Below are 19,126 nucleotides of genomic sequence, written 5' to 3'. Positions count from 1 at the left end.
CAACTGGTGTCTTGTTAGATTGGGAACAGTGTGAGAATGAGGCTGTATTCTGGCATCCTTCCAGCTTGTACTGTTTCCACACATTCAGCGACGCATTTCAAGTAAAATCCATTTTAGGGGGAGGGCACAAAGTAGCATAAACAAAGAGCACTTCCCAAGCTTTGAAAGGCCTCCTTGAACCTGGCGTTGGAGCTAGCCATGTGGGTCTGGGCTGTAGAAGTTGGGGTTGGGTTGGAGAAATGTGGGCTGTGAGGAAAGGCAGGCCCGGCCTGATGAAGCCTCGTGGAAGAGTGCAGTCTTTCCACCACCCCTCCCACAAGCAGTTATTCATCTGGACAGAGCAGCTGCACAGGCCCACCGCTCTCATCCACTGACCCAGTCGTAACCCTGGAGACAGGGGAGGGCCTGAGAAAAATGGTGTCGTCAGACTGGTAATCCCAAGTACGAGCACACAAGATTTACCTCAACTGCCTTTTATAATGTATATGCTAGTGGGGGGGGATCAAAAACATTTTTAGCTTTTGCAACACTCTCCCACTACGCAAACCCATATATCCAATGGACACGAGAGCGCCATTTCCTTTCCTCTTAATTACCAGTCTCGCCCGTCTTTTCGTTCCCTATCATTGTTATACATGTTGAGACACACCGAGTGGCAAGTTTGACCACCAGGCAGGCTGTCAAAAAGAGAGCCGGTATGCACAAAGCAGTCAGTGTGAGGAAAGATCCTTTCAACCCACCTAAAGCTGTGGAAGAGGATCAAGTCAAAACAATGGGGCTTGGTTCAAGTGTCAGATGACCTGCAGTGTAGGTTGAAAACGGTCGTAATCACCTGTTTTGAGAGGACCTCAGTGAGTGACAGTTCTAACAAAAAAGGTATTTGAAAGAAGCTAAGAGTCGAGACAGTGATTAGAGGACGACCTACATCTTCGCACTGACCACATCAGCTGGTAGAAAGCCTTGATTGTCAGCTTATAGAGCCGTATAGATTTTCTTGAGCTGTGCCTGAGAGGAGCCTGGAGGTGCGAGCATACCGGGCCACTGAGATGACGGCCCACTGTCAGGGGCCCCAGAGCTAGGCTGGCACAGGGGCCACAACAGCCCCCTAATGACACTATTAGCAGTGATTTGTGGCTGAAAGAGTACAGGGAACATGATCATGAGACCTGTCATTGGCAAAGACAAATTGGAGATATCGCAGTAATAGCAGGGGGTGGAGGGCTTAGGTGGGGTATCTGTTTTCAGTTGCAGTGCTGTGGAAGTATGCACAGTAAAGGCCTTTGTTTGCCTCTGTGAGGTGAGCTTTCTTCAAAGGAAGTCTAGCAAAGTAAATTAGGGAAATGAATATTAACCCCTGCATGTTTTTTTTCTGTGTGTCTTCCAGCTACGTCGTAAACATGGGTTTGATTGACAAGCTGTACGGGTGTTTCCTGTCAATCCAAGGTCCCGTAGACGAGCAGCCGAAGGTCTCTGCTTTCCTCCAGCAAGCCTCGGCTCTGCTGCACAGCATGTGTACGCTGTGCTGTAAGCTGTGTTTCGTCGTAACCGGACGGTGAGCGTTTCCCCGACACGCGTTAAACATCGAACGTGATCTCCTGCTCTTCCTCCGACAGACGCGCGCGCACACACACACACACACACACACACACACACACACACACACACACACACTGACTTGGCCCTGTGCGCCTAATGATCGAGCCTGATGAGACGGGAATCCTGGTTGCTCAAACAAAAACTGTGGTGGCTCCGCAATCAGCCAGCAGGTCGTTTCCTCCAGCCAGCGATCTGGCTAAGCTGTCGTTCCTTCAGATAGAGATAGCATCTACTTGACCCGGTGCTCTGTCACTCACCATAAACCTTAGCCTGCAGCGTGGGGGGAGCCCACCCACGTGTGTTACAGTGACCTCCATTCACTGAGGTTCAGCGGTGCCGCTGACAGAGGCGACACACACAGTCACACCAAGGGACGTCAGTATCCAAAGTTCCTCTCTTAAAAGGAAATTAAATGCCGACCACGGTAGCAAGGAGACCCGCTTTGATGCTGTGCATTACTACAACATTTAAATAGCGATAAGCTCATCGCATTATCGTTGTCACGCAGAAGCTAGGTGTCCTTCGAGCCAATTTGGTTTTCTTTCAAATGGACCCCACCACTTGGCAGCGCACCGCAATCTTCTCACTTCATTTGAAGTGTCGCCCAGTGCGCCGCGGTACCTTGCCAGCTGCAAGGTGCCGCAGTAACGCCGAGCAGCTGCTTCTCACCAGCAAAGGAGAAAACGGCCTCGGTAGTTTGTCACTGAATGTCTGCGAGAGAACATCGTGTCAGACTTTGCAGGTTTAATGAGACTAAGGTTGTGATCAATACAGCAGCCAGCGAGCTCCGCTCTGCCAAACCTCTCCCAAGTATATAAGGACGCTCAATGGGCTTGAAGAATATTTTGGCCATGCCAGTTGCTGTGTCAGGGGATTATAATGGCATTAGGAGGCTGTGTTCTTGCCTCACAGCATATTTCACGCAGAGCCTGTTGGCTAACATCAAGTATCAGCATGCGCTGTAGGTTCCATCCAGAGGTCACGCACCCTCTTTTCTACATGGCTGCAAATCATAGCTGGTATCCAAAGTTCCTCTCTTGGTTGTCTTCGATTGTCAGTGTGTACTAGCTGAATGTTTGCACTTGAGTCATCTGCGTTGCTACTGTAAATAATTAATAGCCGTGTTGCTTCCATTTCTCTCACTTAAAAAAACCTGCAATGATTTTTTTTTTTTTGGTCAAAATTAGGCTGTGAATTTGAATGTGTGGTGTACTTCACGCCGCTAGTGCTGATATGATTAGATTATACTTTTACACGTATTTCAAGTTGTTCAAATTTTGCAATGGTTATTTCACTAGATGTCTTTTGAAGCTCGTTGAATGATAAATCTTTAAAACGCGGTAACTTAACTGAGGCCCTTACGGCAACTATTTATAACGTACCTCCTCTTTCCAAGCAGAATTATTCCTCCCGTTATTATTTAAGGTTCAATGAAAGCATAATTTTACCAATCCCTTATCCAACAAGGTAGCATGTTGTCGTAACTAAACAAACAAATCGCCTTGAGTCCTCTCAGGACAGCCTTGATTAAATGTGCTGCAGCACTCAGCGCCTTGTCAGGCGGCTCTGTACATCCGCCAGATTCAAGTAGCTGCCATGAGCTTCACGTCATGGCATTACTATGTTTACTGTAGCCTGAGAGGGAGCGGAAGAGACAATCTTAACCGTCCCACTCAGCGGCACCCAAACTGTCTGGCTGGGAATTTTACAAGTTAAGTTTAAAAAAAGGGGGAAACGGATTGAAAGCTCTTCGCAAAGACTGAAAAACTATTATTCTATAACTAAACAGAAGTACATGGGGTGCCTAAGACGGACCCAAGGAGCAGCTTTGATAAATGTCAATATGCATTCCTGTGTTAAAGTCTGTGCTCACACTCACTGCAGTGAGCTATGTCAGGTAATGTAGCCGCACCAACAGGGTAGTATCTCTTATCTAAAGGGAAGGTCGTCTAAGCCCTTGTCTGGTGAGTAAATCTAGAGGCCGCCGAGGTCACAACACAAGCTGCATGAATGCACAAATAATGATCTAAATGTAACAAATGGTTATCTCGTATGATATCCGTGGCTATTTATTCCTTTATTTATGAACACGTAGCATTTATTTTTGGTTTTGCTGACCACACCCACTCCTCCTCTCCAGGACTCCCAGTATATTTGACAATAAACGCCAGGACCCGACTGGATTGACGGCCCTGCTGCAGTCCACAGACCTGGTGGGAGTGGTGCACACTCTGTATTGTATCCTGCTGCACAGCTTCTCGCCAGAGTCTTCTTCCCAGAGTCAGGAACCGTACAGCCCCGGGGTCATCCAGGTGGCTTTGCAAGGCATCAGCTTCCTCAACAGTTTTGCCCAGCTGAACCTATCAGCCTTTCAGGTACCATTCAGAATTATACGGCTTTCTCTTCCACAAATGTAAAAATCCGTAAAAACATCAAGCAGATTTCTCCAGAAGCTCAAAGATATATTTGTTTCCTTTACAGTGACTGACTTTTCTTTGAGCATTTTTATGTATTGTAGATACATTATTATACAATATATATTTTACTGATGAACATTCACGGTACATGTTTCTTTAAGGAATAGCTAGTACCTTTTGTATGTTTTTTTTAACTATATACTAGAAAGAGCTGTTTGAATGGGTAAAATATAAAAACAAATATTTAAATAATCTTCCCTGGATTTAATAAAAAAATAACTGATGCTAGTTAATTTGTTAAGAGCCAGTGGAAGAGGAGTCCCTCTCCTACAGACAAAGCTGACCTGTGGACATAAACACGGCTGCCCTCTGACCCCGGGTCGGTGGCCGGGGTTGAATTGAGCCCGGTGGGTCAGCAGTTAGGATGGAGCTCGAGTGATTATCATTGTACGCGGGGCCGTACATTACCCACCCTGAAGAGGAGGGGGCGACAGCTTCACTGTTCCAAGGCACCACATAGACGGAAAGCCACGAGAGCCAAGCGAGAATGCTGTTAATTATTTTAATGTCTTGTGGTAATTACTTTGAAGCGGCTTCCTTTCCCTGACCCACCACACTCGGGCAACTCAAAACAGCTGGAAATGAAAGCATTTCCCTGCCGCAGTTTTATGAACATTTTAAATAATGCTTCGGGGTTGTAATCACCTTGTGTTTCACATTACCTGCATAGCACCGGCTAATAAGTGTTGCCGGGGATGGATGATCTGAATTTAGGCCGTTAATGCTCCCAATAATTTGTTTAGAAAGGAATTTGAAATTGGTTCAGGGAGTGTGAATAACAGGGAGACAAAAAAATGGTTCACATCTGAGCAATGTTTTCCGTTTTTCTTTTCAGAAATTAAACATTGGGGTGGATATTTTCTTTAATACATAAAGTTATCATGGCTTGCATTCATGGATGTTACAATGCTGTGTTATAGTGCTCCGTCACACTGACGTGTTTTTTAAATACTGTCTCAGAGCTGCTCCTATTTTTCAGCGGGATTGGGCTGTTTTTATGCTGGGACTCCACTTGAGTTGCTTATACTTTTACACCATGTTCCCAGCTAAATATATTGTCATTCAATACTTTGTATTTTCATGGTGTTGAGCTCTTTGTACTCACAGTGGGCGAGGACGTATGCTTAATTCAGTGTGAAACGCGCTAACATGTCTCCGACCCGTCAGTCTGTTCTAGGAGCCGAAGGCCTGTCTCTAGCTTTCAGACACATCGTCAGCTCGCTGCTCTGGTACTGTACCCAGCATTCCTCTGAAGATCTTCTGCACGAAGTCATCATCTGTGTGGGATACTTTACTGTCAACCACACGGACAACCAGGTAAACCGGCTTGAACACCTGCTGACTGCATAGAAATGAATGAACATTTGGTCAGATAAAAAAAGAAGAAGAAAGAAATCTCCTCATTTTTGGTTATTGTTTAATCCCTGTTGTTGATTGTTAATTTTGATAGTCCCACATAACTTAAATTGATAGAAATTGCCTGTTTTGTCCAATCAACACTCCTAACCCCTAAAATACTCAGTCAATTATACATAAGGAAGCATAGAGCATAATTGAAATGGAATTCAGAAATGTATTAGTTCTTTGTTATCTTTTATTATCATATTTTTTGTTCAAGTAAAGCATCCATCTGCTTAATTTTTCAGAAATAATTTACACAATAATTTAATCGAATTGCAATCTGTGCATTTTGTGCTAATTGTTTTAAAATGTTTAATGGTTTCAGACCGAGTTACATTTCCTTATGTCACTTGACATCTGAGTGAGGAAGAGCCTGGTTCTATCATATCACCGCTGCTCACTTCATGTATCATTTGTCAGGAAAAGAGCACCTGTTCAAAGATGCATGACTTGGCACCCTTCTTGCTTTTGGTCCGTGTGCCGCCCATTGTACCACATAGTGACCGTTGCTGCTTCCTGGTAAAGCAGAGCGGCGTGCTGGCCCCCGGTGCTACAACTACTTAGTGGCTCTGTGGAAGTCAGCAGGATATGATGGAGCAGGCCTGGCTGCTGTGTAATTGGCTGTCATGCATGGCCCGTCTACCGGGCCCCTGATTAGCCATGCTACAGTTGGCTGGGCTTTGATTATGTTAAATCCTGACCCACACAGGCAGCCGCCACAGCCTCCGTCTCAAACCACTGATATCACTGATATATATGTATATATAAAATATATCATGCCGAACGGCAGCAGTCAGCCCCGATAAGAACTATTTATAGGCTGATCACTGATTCTCTTTTACCAGATTTGTCCTTGTAATTAAAGGCTCTTCCTCCAGTCTTATGCAATTGAATTATTCTGATTTATAGAATTAGCATCTGTTGGTCATTTTAGAAAGTAATTTGCATATTATATTGAATAATTGAATGAGCACGATAAGATTAAATTAAGCGGGTGACAGATGATTCTCCTTTGAACGCGCAGGGCGACGTTAACAGGGCGGTCACGCCTGACTGTGTTTGGTGAAAAAAAAAAAACATGTTGCTAATGTGACGCAAAATCTACAACCTTGATGCTGCCGTTAAGAACGTTTTGTGAAAAAGCAACAACAAAACAAAAATCCTTTCACTCGCTTACGAGTAAAGGATTTAGTTTAAAAGAAATATCATGTTGTGGTACATTTTGTCAGGAAACGAGATCCCACAGAAGGTCCACACAGAGTTGATCTTTGCCAGTGGTCCAGTTCCTGGAATGCGTCCACTCAGTTCCGCACCAAGATGGATGGCGTTAAGGGGAATATTTAGAGCAGCTTGAGCTTTTCTCAGGCTAATGTAAGCATTGGCAGAACACAAAAGCAGCCCGAGCCGAGGCCCGTGCATTGGTGAGACTGCTGATTCACTGTCGGCACGCCAGCTTTTGTTTATACACACAAATATATAAATATCTAGAAATAAGGCTGCTCATAAAAAGCAGAGCTTTGAAGCAGCAGTATAAGTAGTGATGTATTCCCTCTGCTCCGGGGGCATGAATAATTCACCTTGTCACACGAAAAGCCATCGGCAGAGTAACATATGTATAGGCCTGTGTGTCACTGCTTGTGGGGGCGAGCGAGCCGTGTAGCCATATGTCTCTCTGTCTCTCGGGTGTGTCCCTAGAGATCCTTTTTGAAGAAAAAAAAAAAAGAAGATCAAACGGAACAAATTACACCTATTTTGCAACTGACAAGTAACAATACTTCCTTTTTCGCCTGAAGAGATGTGAGCCGGTAATCTCCTCTACGAATACAGTGATTCATTTGTGAATCCTGCTTGGTGATGATCTGTTGAGCGTTCGAGCTGACGAGGTTTTAATTGCAAACTGTTGACATGTTAACCCACCTGATTCCCGCTCGCTCCTTTAGAAAGACACGAGCAATGTGAGTGTGTGTGGAAATCATAAGAAAACCTCTCATTTCTTTTCAGCGCATGGAAAATCTGCCATAGACACGCAAGCAGAGGGAGCAACACACAGAAACACACACACTTGCCTGTAGACGTGGGTCTCATTTTAGGTAGCGACCTTTCAGAAATGTAATCATAACGAGTCGTGTTCCTTGGACCATCTCCTGAGGTCACCTGACTCCTCTGTGCTTGTTTTTCATAAACCGTCACCAGAGCTTTTACACTTCACATCCCACGCGCATCTTCAGAGCTCAGCCTCATCCGTGGGGTCGTTGCTCCCCTTCCCCTTCTCTACGAGGGCGTTCCCTCTGCCCCGAAGGCCCCCGGGCCGAGCGCCGGGCCTGTAATTCCTGTTTACCCGATGTTGAAACGCTCCCTTCAGCCGTCCCATTACAGCCAAGCCCTCGCTGCCTGCGGGGTAAGTGCAGCTCGTGCAGACCGTAGGGAGCCAGCACCAGGGAATGCACACTGTGTGTCACCCAGCGGAGTAAACAAAGGCTGGGTAACACAGACAGACGCGCTCCCTGCTGACTGGCAGGAGGGGCCCTGATTGTTAACCCGGTAGATGATTTACACTCCGCTTCAAGGGTGAGCGCAGGTCCAACGGACTTTAAGTGAAGCTGAGGACATTTTTATCCCTGCAGACCTTTTCAGAGAGGAGTTTCCATTTGTCTGTAACACTGTCATCAGGTTAGTTTTGGGGAAGTGTTATCTGCGCTGGAGATCTGGGGTGGAATGACAGCGTCGGCTCATAGAGATAAATAAAGAGTTATTAAGCTTCATTGTGTAAACGGCAGGTTTTTTTTATTTTTTTTTATGGGATTTTAAAACAACCGACAATTGCCTTAAAAGTCAAGTTGGAGGTTCTATGTCAATGTCTGGCTCGCCAGCATCTGATTGTCCAACGGTGATTTACGCAGCGTCCTGTGCGCTTCTCAGTCGGCCATTGGAAACGTTGTAAAGGGGCCCCCCCCGGCGAGTCACTGGGCTGTCCACATTTTGTGGCGCACGCTGTGCCGCTCGTCTTATCAGCGGGGGCGGTTCCACCCTGATGGATCTGGTTTGTTTTGCGGGTTTACCGTCGGATTATACGCCCCCCCCTGTACTCCCCACCTCCACCCCGCTCTGACGCCGGCTCTTTCTGAGGTATTCGAGCTGACGAGACGCTTTGCTGTGAATGGAGATTCGTCTACACGTTCCAAGACTGTTGCGTCTGCGAGGGATTAGGAATGAATGAGGTTCATACATTTGCTTCGCCCGGCGGTGCTGCAGCTTCATTATGCTACTTGATATTGTGCTTTGCTCCACGCTTTGCCCCCCCCCCAGTTCTTACATCTGCTTTAGCTTTGTTTTTTTTGTCTTCGACACTGGGTTGTCCCCCGAGAGTTTTGTTTGCGTTTCAGAACGTTAACTTTACACACTCTTTGTTGTCATTGTGGACAGTGGGGAAGTTATGTAACGGAGGTGTCATAAAACTCTGCACTGTTTGAGAAGAAAACGCCAGGTCTCTGAACTTAAGAAAGAACAGCCAAGGCCCTTGAGTTTTTACTACACGAGCCAGACGCGCAGGTTCAGATGCTCGCTGTTAGTTTTATGATGTCAGGCCTTAAGCTGCAGATACTTCAGCTGAGCTCGCAGGGGCATAATCTCCAGCTGGAAAGCTTTCTCGGGCCCTGGTGTTGCCCTTCACCTGGGTGAGGCGTGGAAAGTTGGCAGGAGACTGGAGTTTCTGCAACATCAATACTCTTCCTGCCACCAGGTTTGTTTTATGTCTCTCTGCGTCGGCGGGCACTTGAGGGGTGGACAATTTGTTTAGGCAGCTGAAGATGGAACTGCGTGTAGCGGAGGATTATGAGATCGCCGGGTGATTTGTGGGTGGGATCTTCTCCGAGCCCCCCGGCTCAAATATCCAACACTTGCTTTGGTGTTAAATTATGATACCTAAACCATAAATATTCTGCATTAAGACCCCCAGATGAATATATTCTTTAGCTTCCTGATTCATTCAGCTGCATCGATCCCTCCCCAGTGCCAGTTTGTCCATGTTGCAACAGACCAGATAAATGCCGTGATGTAGGATTTGAAGGAAAATGCTAGAACTCCATGAAGTGGAGGAGGGGGGGAAAAGCGTTCCACGTTTGAGAACAGATAGTTTGTCTTTCTGTTCTTACTCCCCCCGTGAGTGGCTGAATTTGTCCCACATTCCTTTGTGAAAAACACTTAATGAGTCAGTGAAACCGGGGATTTTATTCTCTGTTGCGCACACATCTTCGCGGCGCGGTTTACATCTTAATAATGTACTCCAGACTATAATTTAATTCACCACAGCAGTGTGAAACACACACCGAGAAGGAATCGCGCTCCCTTCGCTTCGAAAATCTACACTCATATTCCACGTTGACAAATTCGGTGCTCTCCGCAAGCATTTGTATTTGCGTTAAAGTTCATATTGTTTGACCTACCCATATGGATCCTTTAAACAAAGGATGATAGGAAGTGGCACTGTTTTGTGTCCCTTTGAACGCCGCTGTAGAGGGCAGCTCTGAGAAGCTTCACCTCGGACTGATAAAAGCGATGAGTTATCGCCTTGTTTATCCTGCTGTTGAAACTTGGAGTGCATTATCAAAGGAGAAGCCAATGGAAGAGTATTAGAGAGCGTATTTTTAAAATCTTGTAAATCTTGTGAATTTATGTCACCGTGACTCGGGGACCTCACCTTGCCCTTCTGGTTTCTATTGGCATTGACCCCCCCCCCCCCCCCCCCCCACAAGTCTCGCAGTCTGTAACTGTAAAGTAGTGCCGCCTCCTCTCTCTCTTTTTTTCTTTCTCCAGCCAGGATTTAGCATGCTGACCCCCTGGCTCTCCGAGAGGTGCTCATGGTCTTCTCAGGCTCTGGGGAGGTGGCCAGAGCATTAGGCCGGGACCCCCTCATCTGCAGCAGTCCCCTTTCTAATCAAATAAGGCTGGGAGGGATTGGCTTTTAATGCTGGTGGCCCGGATGTGATGGCGTGTGTGAGATTGACAGGCCGTGATGAGGAGCAGGACGTCGGCAGGGTGAAAATACCATTAATGGTATTGCTCATTTCTCAAAGTGGGGGGTGGCCACGCTGTCGGCGGAGGTTTGCCTTTCACCCGCCGCCCCACCCCTCCGTTCCCTCTTTTGCACTTTGAATGCCCTCTCAACCTGAGCTCCCCTCTGACGGGGCTGCATCAAGCTTTTTTCTCTGATCCTTTGCTCCGCTGTTGCTCGGAGAGCTTGAACACAGAACTCGAAAGTGAAGTTTTAACCGCCGATAATGACATGACATCTCCCTCTCATGGAACAGCATTTCTGCCGGTGCTGTTGGTACAAAGGAAGAACAAAACATCCCATTCTGGTGTTTTATAGCCCATAATTGCGCGGTGGGAGGCTGTGGCCCCCAGGTCTCCTCCTAATGGCTGCCTGTGTGTTGTTTTAGTGGCAGATTTACATGTGGGAGGGACAGTGCGGTGATTTACGACCGCCAGTGTCACTGACTGGCCGCCTGACCGGCTCAGTGACTGACTGGCCTTGCCGCATGTGTGTTCCAGGTGATAGTGCAGTCTGGCCGCCAGCCCAGCGTGCTGCAGAAACTGTGTCAGCTGCCCTTCCAGTACTTCAGCCAACCGTGCCTCATCAGAGTGCTCTTCCCCTCCCTGATCTCGGCCTGCTACAACAACTCCCAAAACAAGGCCATCCTGCAGCAGGAGATGAGCTGCGTCCTGCTGGCCACATTCATTCAGGTAACTACATGGACGCCGCGTCCCGTACAGGAATAGACCACCGGTCTGCACCCAGTAAGTGAACAGTCCAGCGTTTTGAAATACCCGAGCCGATAAGATGACACGATCAAGAACACGCTAATGATCCAAAACATCCTCTCTGGCTGGGCATTTTTCCACATGCCTGTGGATGAAATGAAAACGGGGGGAGGGAACAGTCTCGGGGCTCAGCTGATGAACAGTTGCTCATCTTGGCTCTTGTGAATCTGTAACAGGGCGGCTTTTACCAAGATAAATGGCTTCCCTCACGGTGGATTTACCTGCCACTGGTTCAACTCCCAGTAAACAGCCTGTCTCCTTCGTCTTCCTCTGACAACCCGCCCCTCACCACTCTGCACCACCACTGTTTAGACACCGATTAACTGCCATTCAAAGGGAGACCAGCTATTGTCATTTCTTTCAAACAAAGCAATAATGCATGGCGTCCTGCCCCGCTGCCCTCATTGTTGAGTTAACCTCAGGAACATTCCTCGGAGTGAGTTTGATCCCGTATGATGATTTAATTATTCGTCGATAGGACCAATTAAATTGTACAACATTAGTGCCTGCAGTACACTGTTATGCTTGTGTTCGTTTCCATAGGACTCTGCTGCAAATGAGAGAGATTCGGACAACAAGATAAAGCACAGCGGTAAGTTATTCATCAAATGCATAACAAGTAATTGGATTGATTGTATGATTTTCATATTTCTATTGTCTTAAATGGGCAGCGCCTAATGTCCAAACCTAATTGTTCCAAGATCAAATTGAATATTTCTAATGAGTTACATTGTTTTCATTGTTACTAATTGTCATTGACATTACGTCTAACAGTGGTTGATTGTTAATGGGTTTTAAAGGGTTTCTATTGTTCCCTCATTGCAATGAAGTTGGTTTTTTTCTGTCTATCTACAGTTTCCCAGCTGCTGGATTACCACAAGTTGTCTAACCGCTTTCCAAGAGATCAGTGGGACTCAGCGCTGCAGTTTTTTCTCAAAAAGCCGGAAGAGTGAGGGAGTTACACCGTCTTCAGGATGGATAAGCACGGTGTGAATTTGTGTGAATTTTTCCTAATTTGGAGTCTGCACATGAGCCAAAGTTTTCTTTGGATGTTCAGTTGTAAAGATTGTGAAGCTTTATCATGTGTTGGTTTATCCGTTTTCATTTCTTTGAAATCAGTGTGATGTTTGTGATTATTTGCACAAAATATGTTGTTTGTCCATTGCATTCAGAAAACAAACTATTCCATTTAATGTTTATACAGGCCTTATGTTTGTTTAAGATGGAAAAAAGATCCATTTCATAGCAGTCACCATCTAGAACTAAAACATTTACTTATACTGTAATTTATTATTTGCCACGTGTCTCATAAAAACTGTTTGTGTTTAATATATTGCCTTTGGCTACTTCTGAATGGCCAGAATGTTATTTCTTAGAATACCAGCCTTGATGGTCAGCTGAGGATTATATTTTCAAGTTCACATCTTTTTCTTTTCTTTATCTCTATTAGGAGGCAGACGTAAATATTAATATAATTTATTGAGTTATTTACCTTCATGTTAAATATAATAAATATGCCTGTCCATTGTTGTAATTCACTTTTAATCAGTGTAAACTGTTAAATTGATATCGTGACTGAAATATAACAAAGATGAACACTTGGTGGTGACTCTTGGTGCATTTTCTGTCAGTTACTCTCATGAACTTGAATAATGAAGATTCCCTTATTTAGTCTTTGGACAAATGCAAATATAACAAATTAAATTACTAAATCTCAAAGAAATGTGAATATGAGCTGTTGTTAAATCTGCTTTAATGCCCTTGATGTCCCCATAAACGGACACTCTGGATAAACTAAATATTTTTTATAAGAGGAAGCCATCGTCTGTGCATTATACTAAAGCTATTAATAGCTTTTAGTCAAATAAAGATTAAGTTTTTTGTATTCCAAATGCTTCATTACACCATTAATCTGGCCCCAGGCAGACAATCAACCAGCTTGTTCAGGCAATATTTAGAAACAGATTTGAAGGATTTGATGGGAATTAAAATAAAAACTCATAATCACTAAACTGTCCTTCGTATTTTCCACAGAGTGAAACGGCTCGTTTCACCAATTGTCCGGCTTTAATCCTTTTAGAATGAAGTTACTAAAGTTAGTTGATGTTGAAAATTTGGGAGCTGCTTAATATATTAACTCTAAATATATTCTACCTTTTCAAAATCAACAGTTCCAATCATCACTTCCACTTGCAGCTTAAAGTTCTTACATTGACTCGCACCACCACGTCGTGAGGACGCGTCTGCACTTCCTTCACTGATAGAAGGCGATCCTCCCCAACAAATTGCGGAGGTGTAGTGTGTCAGTCCCGGCTTGACCTGCGTGCTCTCTTGTCCAGCGGCTATTTGCCGTCCAGGATTCCTGCAGGAATGAAAATAAACTCCAGACACGCCAGGATGCGTCGGCGCGCTGAGAGTCCCGGCAGCGCTGCGCCGGCCGCGCGTTTTGTTTTGGGTCCATTCAGTGTATCCTTTGCAGGTGATGCCAGATGCAGATAAGCGGCCGACGCTGGCTGTCCCGTGTCTAGACTTGTAACCGTGGGCCTCGCGTTGGCCAGCCGCTGTGACATTTGTCTAAATAACACCAATTTGATCGTTTTTATCGGTCTGGCGCGAGGATTTTATGCGAAATCTGCTGCAGACAGACTTACGGGCTTTTCCAAAAGAAAGCTATAATCACGTGAGGGCCCGAACCGAAGAGACCTCAGCCCATGGCTTAAACGACCTTTGACCCAGGGGCCATCAGTCACTGATTCACTTGGCTCAGAAACTGAGCAGGTCAAAATATAAGCAGGGCCTTTACCTGAGGCTTTAGTTTGCTAAGGCTCGCAGACAGAACGGAACTTGACAAAATACCTCAATATTCATTTTATAATCCCCCAAACGTATATATGTATTCATTTATTATATGAACTTTAGGCATATAGGCACGGTATAGCTTGATATTTAGTCTAGATTAAAATGCAACTTTTATATATAAAACAGCGGAGCTCCACCACTTCAAGACTCGATTTTTAATTCCCCTCAAAACTGATTTATTTCGCAAACTATAATGATAAGAAAATATCTTATGATTTACAGAACAAATGGAATATTGCATGCAATAATCAGTTCAATTTTATGGATTTATTGATAAGATTGGCTATGTCTGTCGTCATAATAAATAATAATAATAACTTATTTCCTGGAGAAAACGCGAACAATGCACATCGCTCCTGTTTCATTCATTTACAAGTCAATATTGTCAATATTGAAACAAATCATGCATATCTAGACAATTTGGTTCCTCATAAACATTGTGACCTTCAGAAGTCCATTTCAGCACAATGTGTTTAAATCCCGTTACACATTCAGCATGTTTCGGCCCGTCCAAGCATTGGCATCATGGTAGAAGGTCTCAAAAACCCATGATGTCCATCACCAGCTGGGGATCCGGCCGAAGTATCCTTGCGCAAGACGGTGAGCTAAAATGGCTAAACTGAAGGGAATAGTCAGACCTCCCATCCTCCAGTGTGTAACCTGGATGTATCTCCTCGAGTATAATCCGCCCTGGTCCTTTAATTCGTTTTTCTCTGATTAAATGTCACTGAGGTCTGTGCGCGTCCCCTGCAGCGGGCGCGGGTGCGCGCATGGGTGGGTGTGGGGGGGGGGTGGGTTACAGGCCGACCTCGAGGAGCCTTCACGTGTCGACGGGACTCGGCACCATGCTGTTCGGTGTGTCCGGTAGCTGGGACGAGAGTGAGGTCACGTCACTGGCCGAGGAGTTGCCCAGGGAGCCCGACTCGGAGAAAGACACCTGCAGCACGGAACAAAAGGGGTTTAAGAGGCTTTAGAGGGCATCTTTTCTCGTTTTCTTTACCGATTTACTCTTTGGTGAACGTGTGAATGTCCTCATGAGCAGCGACGTGGGTACATTTTTTTTTAGTTCTTTTTCGAAAGTATCAGGCCCATTTTTTAAAAATGCCAATACAAATCGACTTGTCAAGGCTCGTGAATCCCGCGAGACCTCGTCAGCAAGCGACCCACGTGGAGTCTACAAAAAGTTGATACACATTTGTGCGCAAGTTCGCATTTTAATAACTGGGAAATCAAAGGCGTAAACATTAAATAATTGTTTACGCACCCAAGCTGCGCCTCTTTTAAAGCGAATTATATCTGAATTATTCTTTGCTATGATATAATTGTAACAAAGCCTTATATTCCCCTTTGTATCATTTTGAACGAGCTATTTTAAATGTAATATCCCGACTGCCATCGTACCAGCTGTTGGAAAGCGGGCTGGTCCAGGTCGCTCTGCAGGGCGAAGTCGCTGAGAGTCTTCCACGGTGGCTGGTAGGTTTGGACCTCCACAGGATTCCCCTGCACGGTGTTGTCGTGCCGGATTGGACTACCTGCCACCAGAGGTGTGCCTGTCAGTCCCTGCAGATTCTACAAGAGCACCGAAGCAGTTAGTTCCACCCAGATATTGACCACGCAATACATTCTGCTGGTGAGCCATAACGATGTAAATAATATATTTTTGTTTATCAATCAAAAGGAACCAAAAGCCATTTTTGAGCAACAACCAGAAAACGTGCAAGAAAATTGTTATTTTCATGATCATTTTTGACTTCTCTGTAAGAATGCACATTCGCTTCTAATGAGCCTGGTCGAAATCTAATCTAAATGTTGCAAAAAATAAAATGATACATTTGGTTTAAGGTGGTCTGTTGTGAAACATGCAATTAATATTCAATTCTTAAAAGATTTCAGCTCAACATTCTTACTAAATTGACAATGATCGTCTGATACATGAAAATATACCACCTGCATATTTAAAATGATAATAAATCAAAACCAGGATATTGTTTCTCGTGAGATGTGACCAAATAGTATTATTTTCTCCGTGTTTCATTCTCAATAGTCAGTATAAAATATGTTTATGTATCAGTGTTTTCTATCCGGCAGTATTTACATTTAACAACTTATTTTTTTTTATCGTATGAAGATAATAACGTTGCACATGAACATTATCTCATTATCGTTCATACAGACAGTTGATTTATTTATTTTTAATTAGAGGACAATTTAGTTTTAGGGGGCAATATATTGAGTAAGATAAAAACTAATAAGGTGTGGCGAATTCAGAAAGTATATATAATAATGCATCCTTATCTTTTTTTTTAGCTGTACCCTGAAAATATAAAAGACAACATCACCCACGGTTTTCTCGCTGTGTTGCTGTGTTTGGAGCTGCTTCATCAGGATGGACCTCTTCTTGTCTTTGCAGCGCTTGTTCTGGAACCAGACGCGGATCACCCTCGGGCTCAGGCCGGTCATCTCCACCAGCTGCTCCTTCATCAGGGCGTCCGGTCGCGGGTTGGCGTTGTAGCAGGTCCGCAGGGTGTGGAGCTGCTTCTCGTTCAGCACCGTCCGGATCCGAGTGGTCTTCTCGGACTGCTTGTGGACGTGGCTGCGGTGATGAGGAGGATGTCGGACAGAAACTGGTTCTGGAAAAAAAGGGGGGGGTTGAATTAGAATCTTAAAAATAAATAAGGAAAAAAATGTTGATGCCTGAGAAATGAAAGCGACAAATAGCTTGGACTTAAAAGGCCTAAATCCGTCTGTATGAAATTGAAAAACATTCAATTGTACCCACAAAAAATAGTGGGGGTCTGTAAGTCGTTGACGCCATATAAAACTCCAGACTAAACAATACATTTTCAAAAATGATATTTAATATATATTTTTTAAGCTTATACACGCACACACACTATTGTTATTATTCAGTCGATTGTTTAGAATTTGCCTAGGAGATATTAAAAAAAGGAAAATACTTTTGAAAGTCAAGATTAACTCAATATCACTGCTAATAATTCTCCTTACAATCAAACTAATCCTAATAACAGCTCACTTGGTGTACCGTACCTGAGATGTGCAGCTGTCTGCTGTGGATGTTCCCCGGGCTGAGCGGGCTCCCTGCAGAGGCCCGCTCCGCCAGCGAGCCGTGATCGGCCCGACACAGCAGCTCGTCGTCCCGCAGAGAGAACTCGTCCCCCGGTAGGAGGTGGCGACTGCACACCGAGCACCGAAAACACTCCACGTGATACACATTGTCCCGAGCTCTCATCACCAGGTCGCTGCTGCAGAAGCCCATGTTACACTTTGCACATTTGATGCCAAACAACCTGAAAAGGAGCACGGAGACTACGTTGGTCTCATGCGGTACCTCGTATAATGTTGCGGGCTGAACGAATCTGACGTTGATCTCATTTCTTGTTTCAATCAAACAGAAACGCTACAAAGTTATAGCGCGAATGCCTTCAGTGCGAATCTCATTCAAGGTCTGTAGTTCATGCCGCACACTTCTGCGCACTCTCATTCACACCGTGCGCATTTGTCTTTCAAGTGGAAATTGTTTTTATGAGAACGCTATTTATCTCAGCTCAGGAGCCCGTTTTCAACACGTTTTCTTATTACCAACCCAAACCCAAATTAAGGAGAGTAAACAAAAAAAAAACAATCCTGAAAACTCTTGCACTCTACCTTGCGTAATCTCTTTTACAATACGTCTTTCCGTCTCGGACGAAGCAAGTGCAGGTCTCGTCCAGGTACTGGCTGCACTCTGCACACTTGAGGCAGGCTGCGTGCCATTCCAGGTCCGGGGAGACTCTCAGGATGTACTGGTCGTGTATCTGACTTCCACAGCCCACACACATCGCGAATCCCGACTTCTCTGCGTGAGGAGTGGAATGCATTAATGCAACACTGCGCGCGGTCTTTTAATCCCCCATGACATCCCCGTTAAACCCCCCCATTCGCCCCTCCACCTCGAGGAGAGAACATCTTACAACAAACATAATGGGTTCTTCCAAGAATATTACAAACCTGTTAGAAAGAGGCTACGGGAGATTAAAAAAAAGGAAACCCACGACAATCGCATCACAGATGCAACACATTCAAAAGGGATATTAGAATATTTATATAGTAGTGAACTCTTCGTGGGACAGTTGATCACACCGTAGGTATTGTAGGGATTAAAAAAAACGAATCGAGCAATGAATCACCAATTGCTAGAGGCTACACACCGAGTACATAAAAGGAAATGAAAACCTCTCAACAAACCCCGGAATGACAAAAAAAAGTAGCAAAGAGAGAAAGAACTCACTTTTGGAATGATCCCCCATATCATCCAAGAAAGAAGAATTGAGCAGGATATCCACCATGCAGGAGGAGTAGCCCGGTGCAAGCCGATAGATGGAAGGAGAGGAGCGCTAGAGGAGACCGTCCCGTCCCTGGCTCGATGATAAACTTGTATTCCTCCACCGAGAGGGAGAGAAAACAAAGATCCTCGACCAGTGACGTCTGCAGACCTGGACCTCTGTTGGTCCGGGGGAGAGGGAGCCATGCAAATCTCTTGGACCCCTGCTTCTTTTTTTTTTTTTTTTTTACTTTGGATTGGCTCTGGGATTTTTTTTTTCTTAATTGTTTTTTTTTTGTTCCACAGCGCTGCTGTCTCTATTTCCGTATATGAAAGCCATTTCTCTGTTAACATGTAGAGTGATTGGGAAGCTATTCTGAGTCAGTTTTGCCGTTGTTATTTATTTTGGTATCCCATATAATAATATTTACCTATGGGCTTATATTGTTTAGCATAAGCTTAGCCGTGTCAATAGTCTTATTACGGGGTATTATGTGTTTTTGTTTCTTTTTTGTAAACAATAATATATTGTTGGATTCCAAGCAAAATGCAGAGTTGAACATGTACAATGTTTGGTATTGCCGTTCATGATTTTGTTACATAAAATGAAGTCATGAAGTATGAAAATTATACTATACTATTATTTCTGCTA

At 44.7% G+C, this 19,126-nt stretch overlaps 2 protein-coding genes across 8 annotated transcripts in view; one reads left to right on the top strand and one right to left on the bottom strand.

Annotated features, from left to right (window-relative positions):
- scaper (S-phase cyclin A-associated protein in the ER) overlaps nt 1-12,895 on the top strand; it is a 54,434-nt gene extending 41,539 nt beyond the window's left edge. For all 4 annotated transcript variants that reach the window (XM_040162547.2, XM_040162545.2, XM_078082821.1 and 1 more), the window contains 6 exons: nt 1,385-1,552; nt 3,737-3,971; nt 5,241-5,390; nt 11,025-11,216; nt 11,838-11,886; nt 12,150-12,895. In XM_040162547.2, the coding sequence (XP_040018481.2) occupies nt 1,385-1,552; nt 3,737-3,971; nt 5,241-5,390; nt 11,025-11,216; nt 11,838-11,886; nt 12,150-12,247 (892 nt within the window). In that variant the 3' untranslated portion in view covers nt 12,248-12,895. The remainder of the gene's footprint in view (nt 1-1,384; nt 1,553-3,736; nt 3,972-5,240; nt 5,391-11,024; nt 11,217-11,837; nt 11,887-12,149) is intronic.
- Nucleotides 12,896-14,295: 1,400 nt separating this feature from the next.
- On the bottom strand, nt 14,296-18,837 carry LOC120809028 (insulin gene enhancer protein ISL-2A). Of its 4 annotated transcripts, none has more exons than XM_040162530.2 (6): nt 18,442-18,837; nt 17,820-18,009; nt 17,202-17,461; nt 16,497-16,783; nt 15,555-15,722; nt 14,296-15,090 (listed from the first exon to the last, which is right to left on the bottom strand). In XM_040162530.2, the coding sequence occupies exons 1-6, from the start codon at nt 18,497-18,499 to the stop codon at nt 14,974-14,976; spliced, it is 1,080 nt and encodes a 359-aa protein (XP_040018464.1). In that variant the 5' UTR covers nt 18,500-18,837; the 3' UTR covers nt 14,296-14,973. The 4 variants fall into 4 exon arrangements, with proteins under 4 accessions (XP_040018464.1, XP_040018463.2, XP_040018462.2 ...); XM_040162529.2 differs by having other exon boundaries at nt 17,202-17,416; nt 17,820-18,004; nt 18,442-18,692; XM_040162528.2 differs by having other exon boundaries at nt 17,820-18,004; nt 18,442-18,687.
- Nucleotides 18,838-19,126: the final 289 nt, after the last annotated feature.

Source organism: Gasterosteus aculeatus, chromosome X, assembly GCF_964276395.1.
Source record: "Gasterosteus aculeatus chromosome X, fGasAcu3.hap1.1, whole genome shotgun sequence".
Classification (NCBI taxonomy): domain Eukaryota; kingdom Metazoa; phylum Chordata; class Actinopteri; order Perciformes; family Gasterosteidae; genus Gasterosteus; species Gasterosteus aculeatus.
The sequence above is the reverse complement of the archived record's forward strand: the minus strand, read 5'-3'. Positions and strand labels throughout refer to the sequence as shown.

Excerpts from the sequence above, each read along its gene's own strand:
- LOC120809028 (XM_040162528.2), bottom strand. The coding sequence starts at position 18,681 with ATGGCTCCCTCTCCCCCGGACCAACAGAGGTCCAGGTCTGCAGACGTC. Across the intron at positions 17,462-17,819 it reads TGTAAAAGAGATTACGCAAG|GTTGTTTGGCATCAAATGTG; the intron begins GTAGAGTGCAAG and ends GCTCCTTTTCAG. Across the intron at positions 15,091-15,554 it reads AGCCCGCTTTCCAACAGCTG|GTGTCTTTCTCCGAGTCGGG; the intron begins GTACGATGGCAG and ends TCCGTGCTGCAG.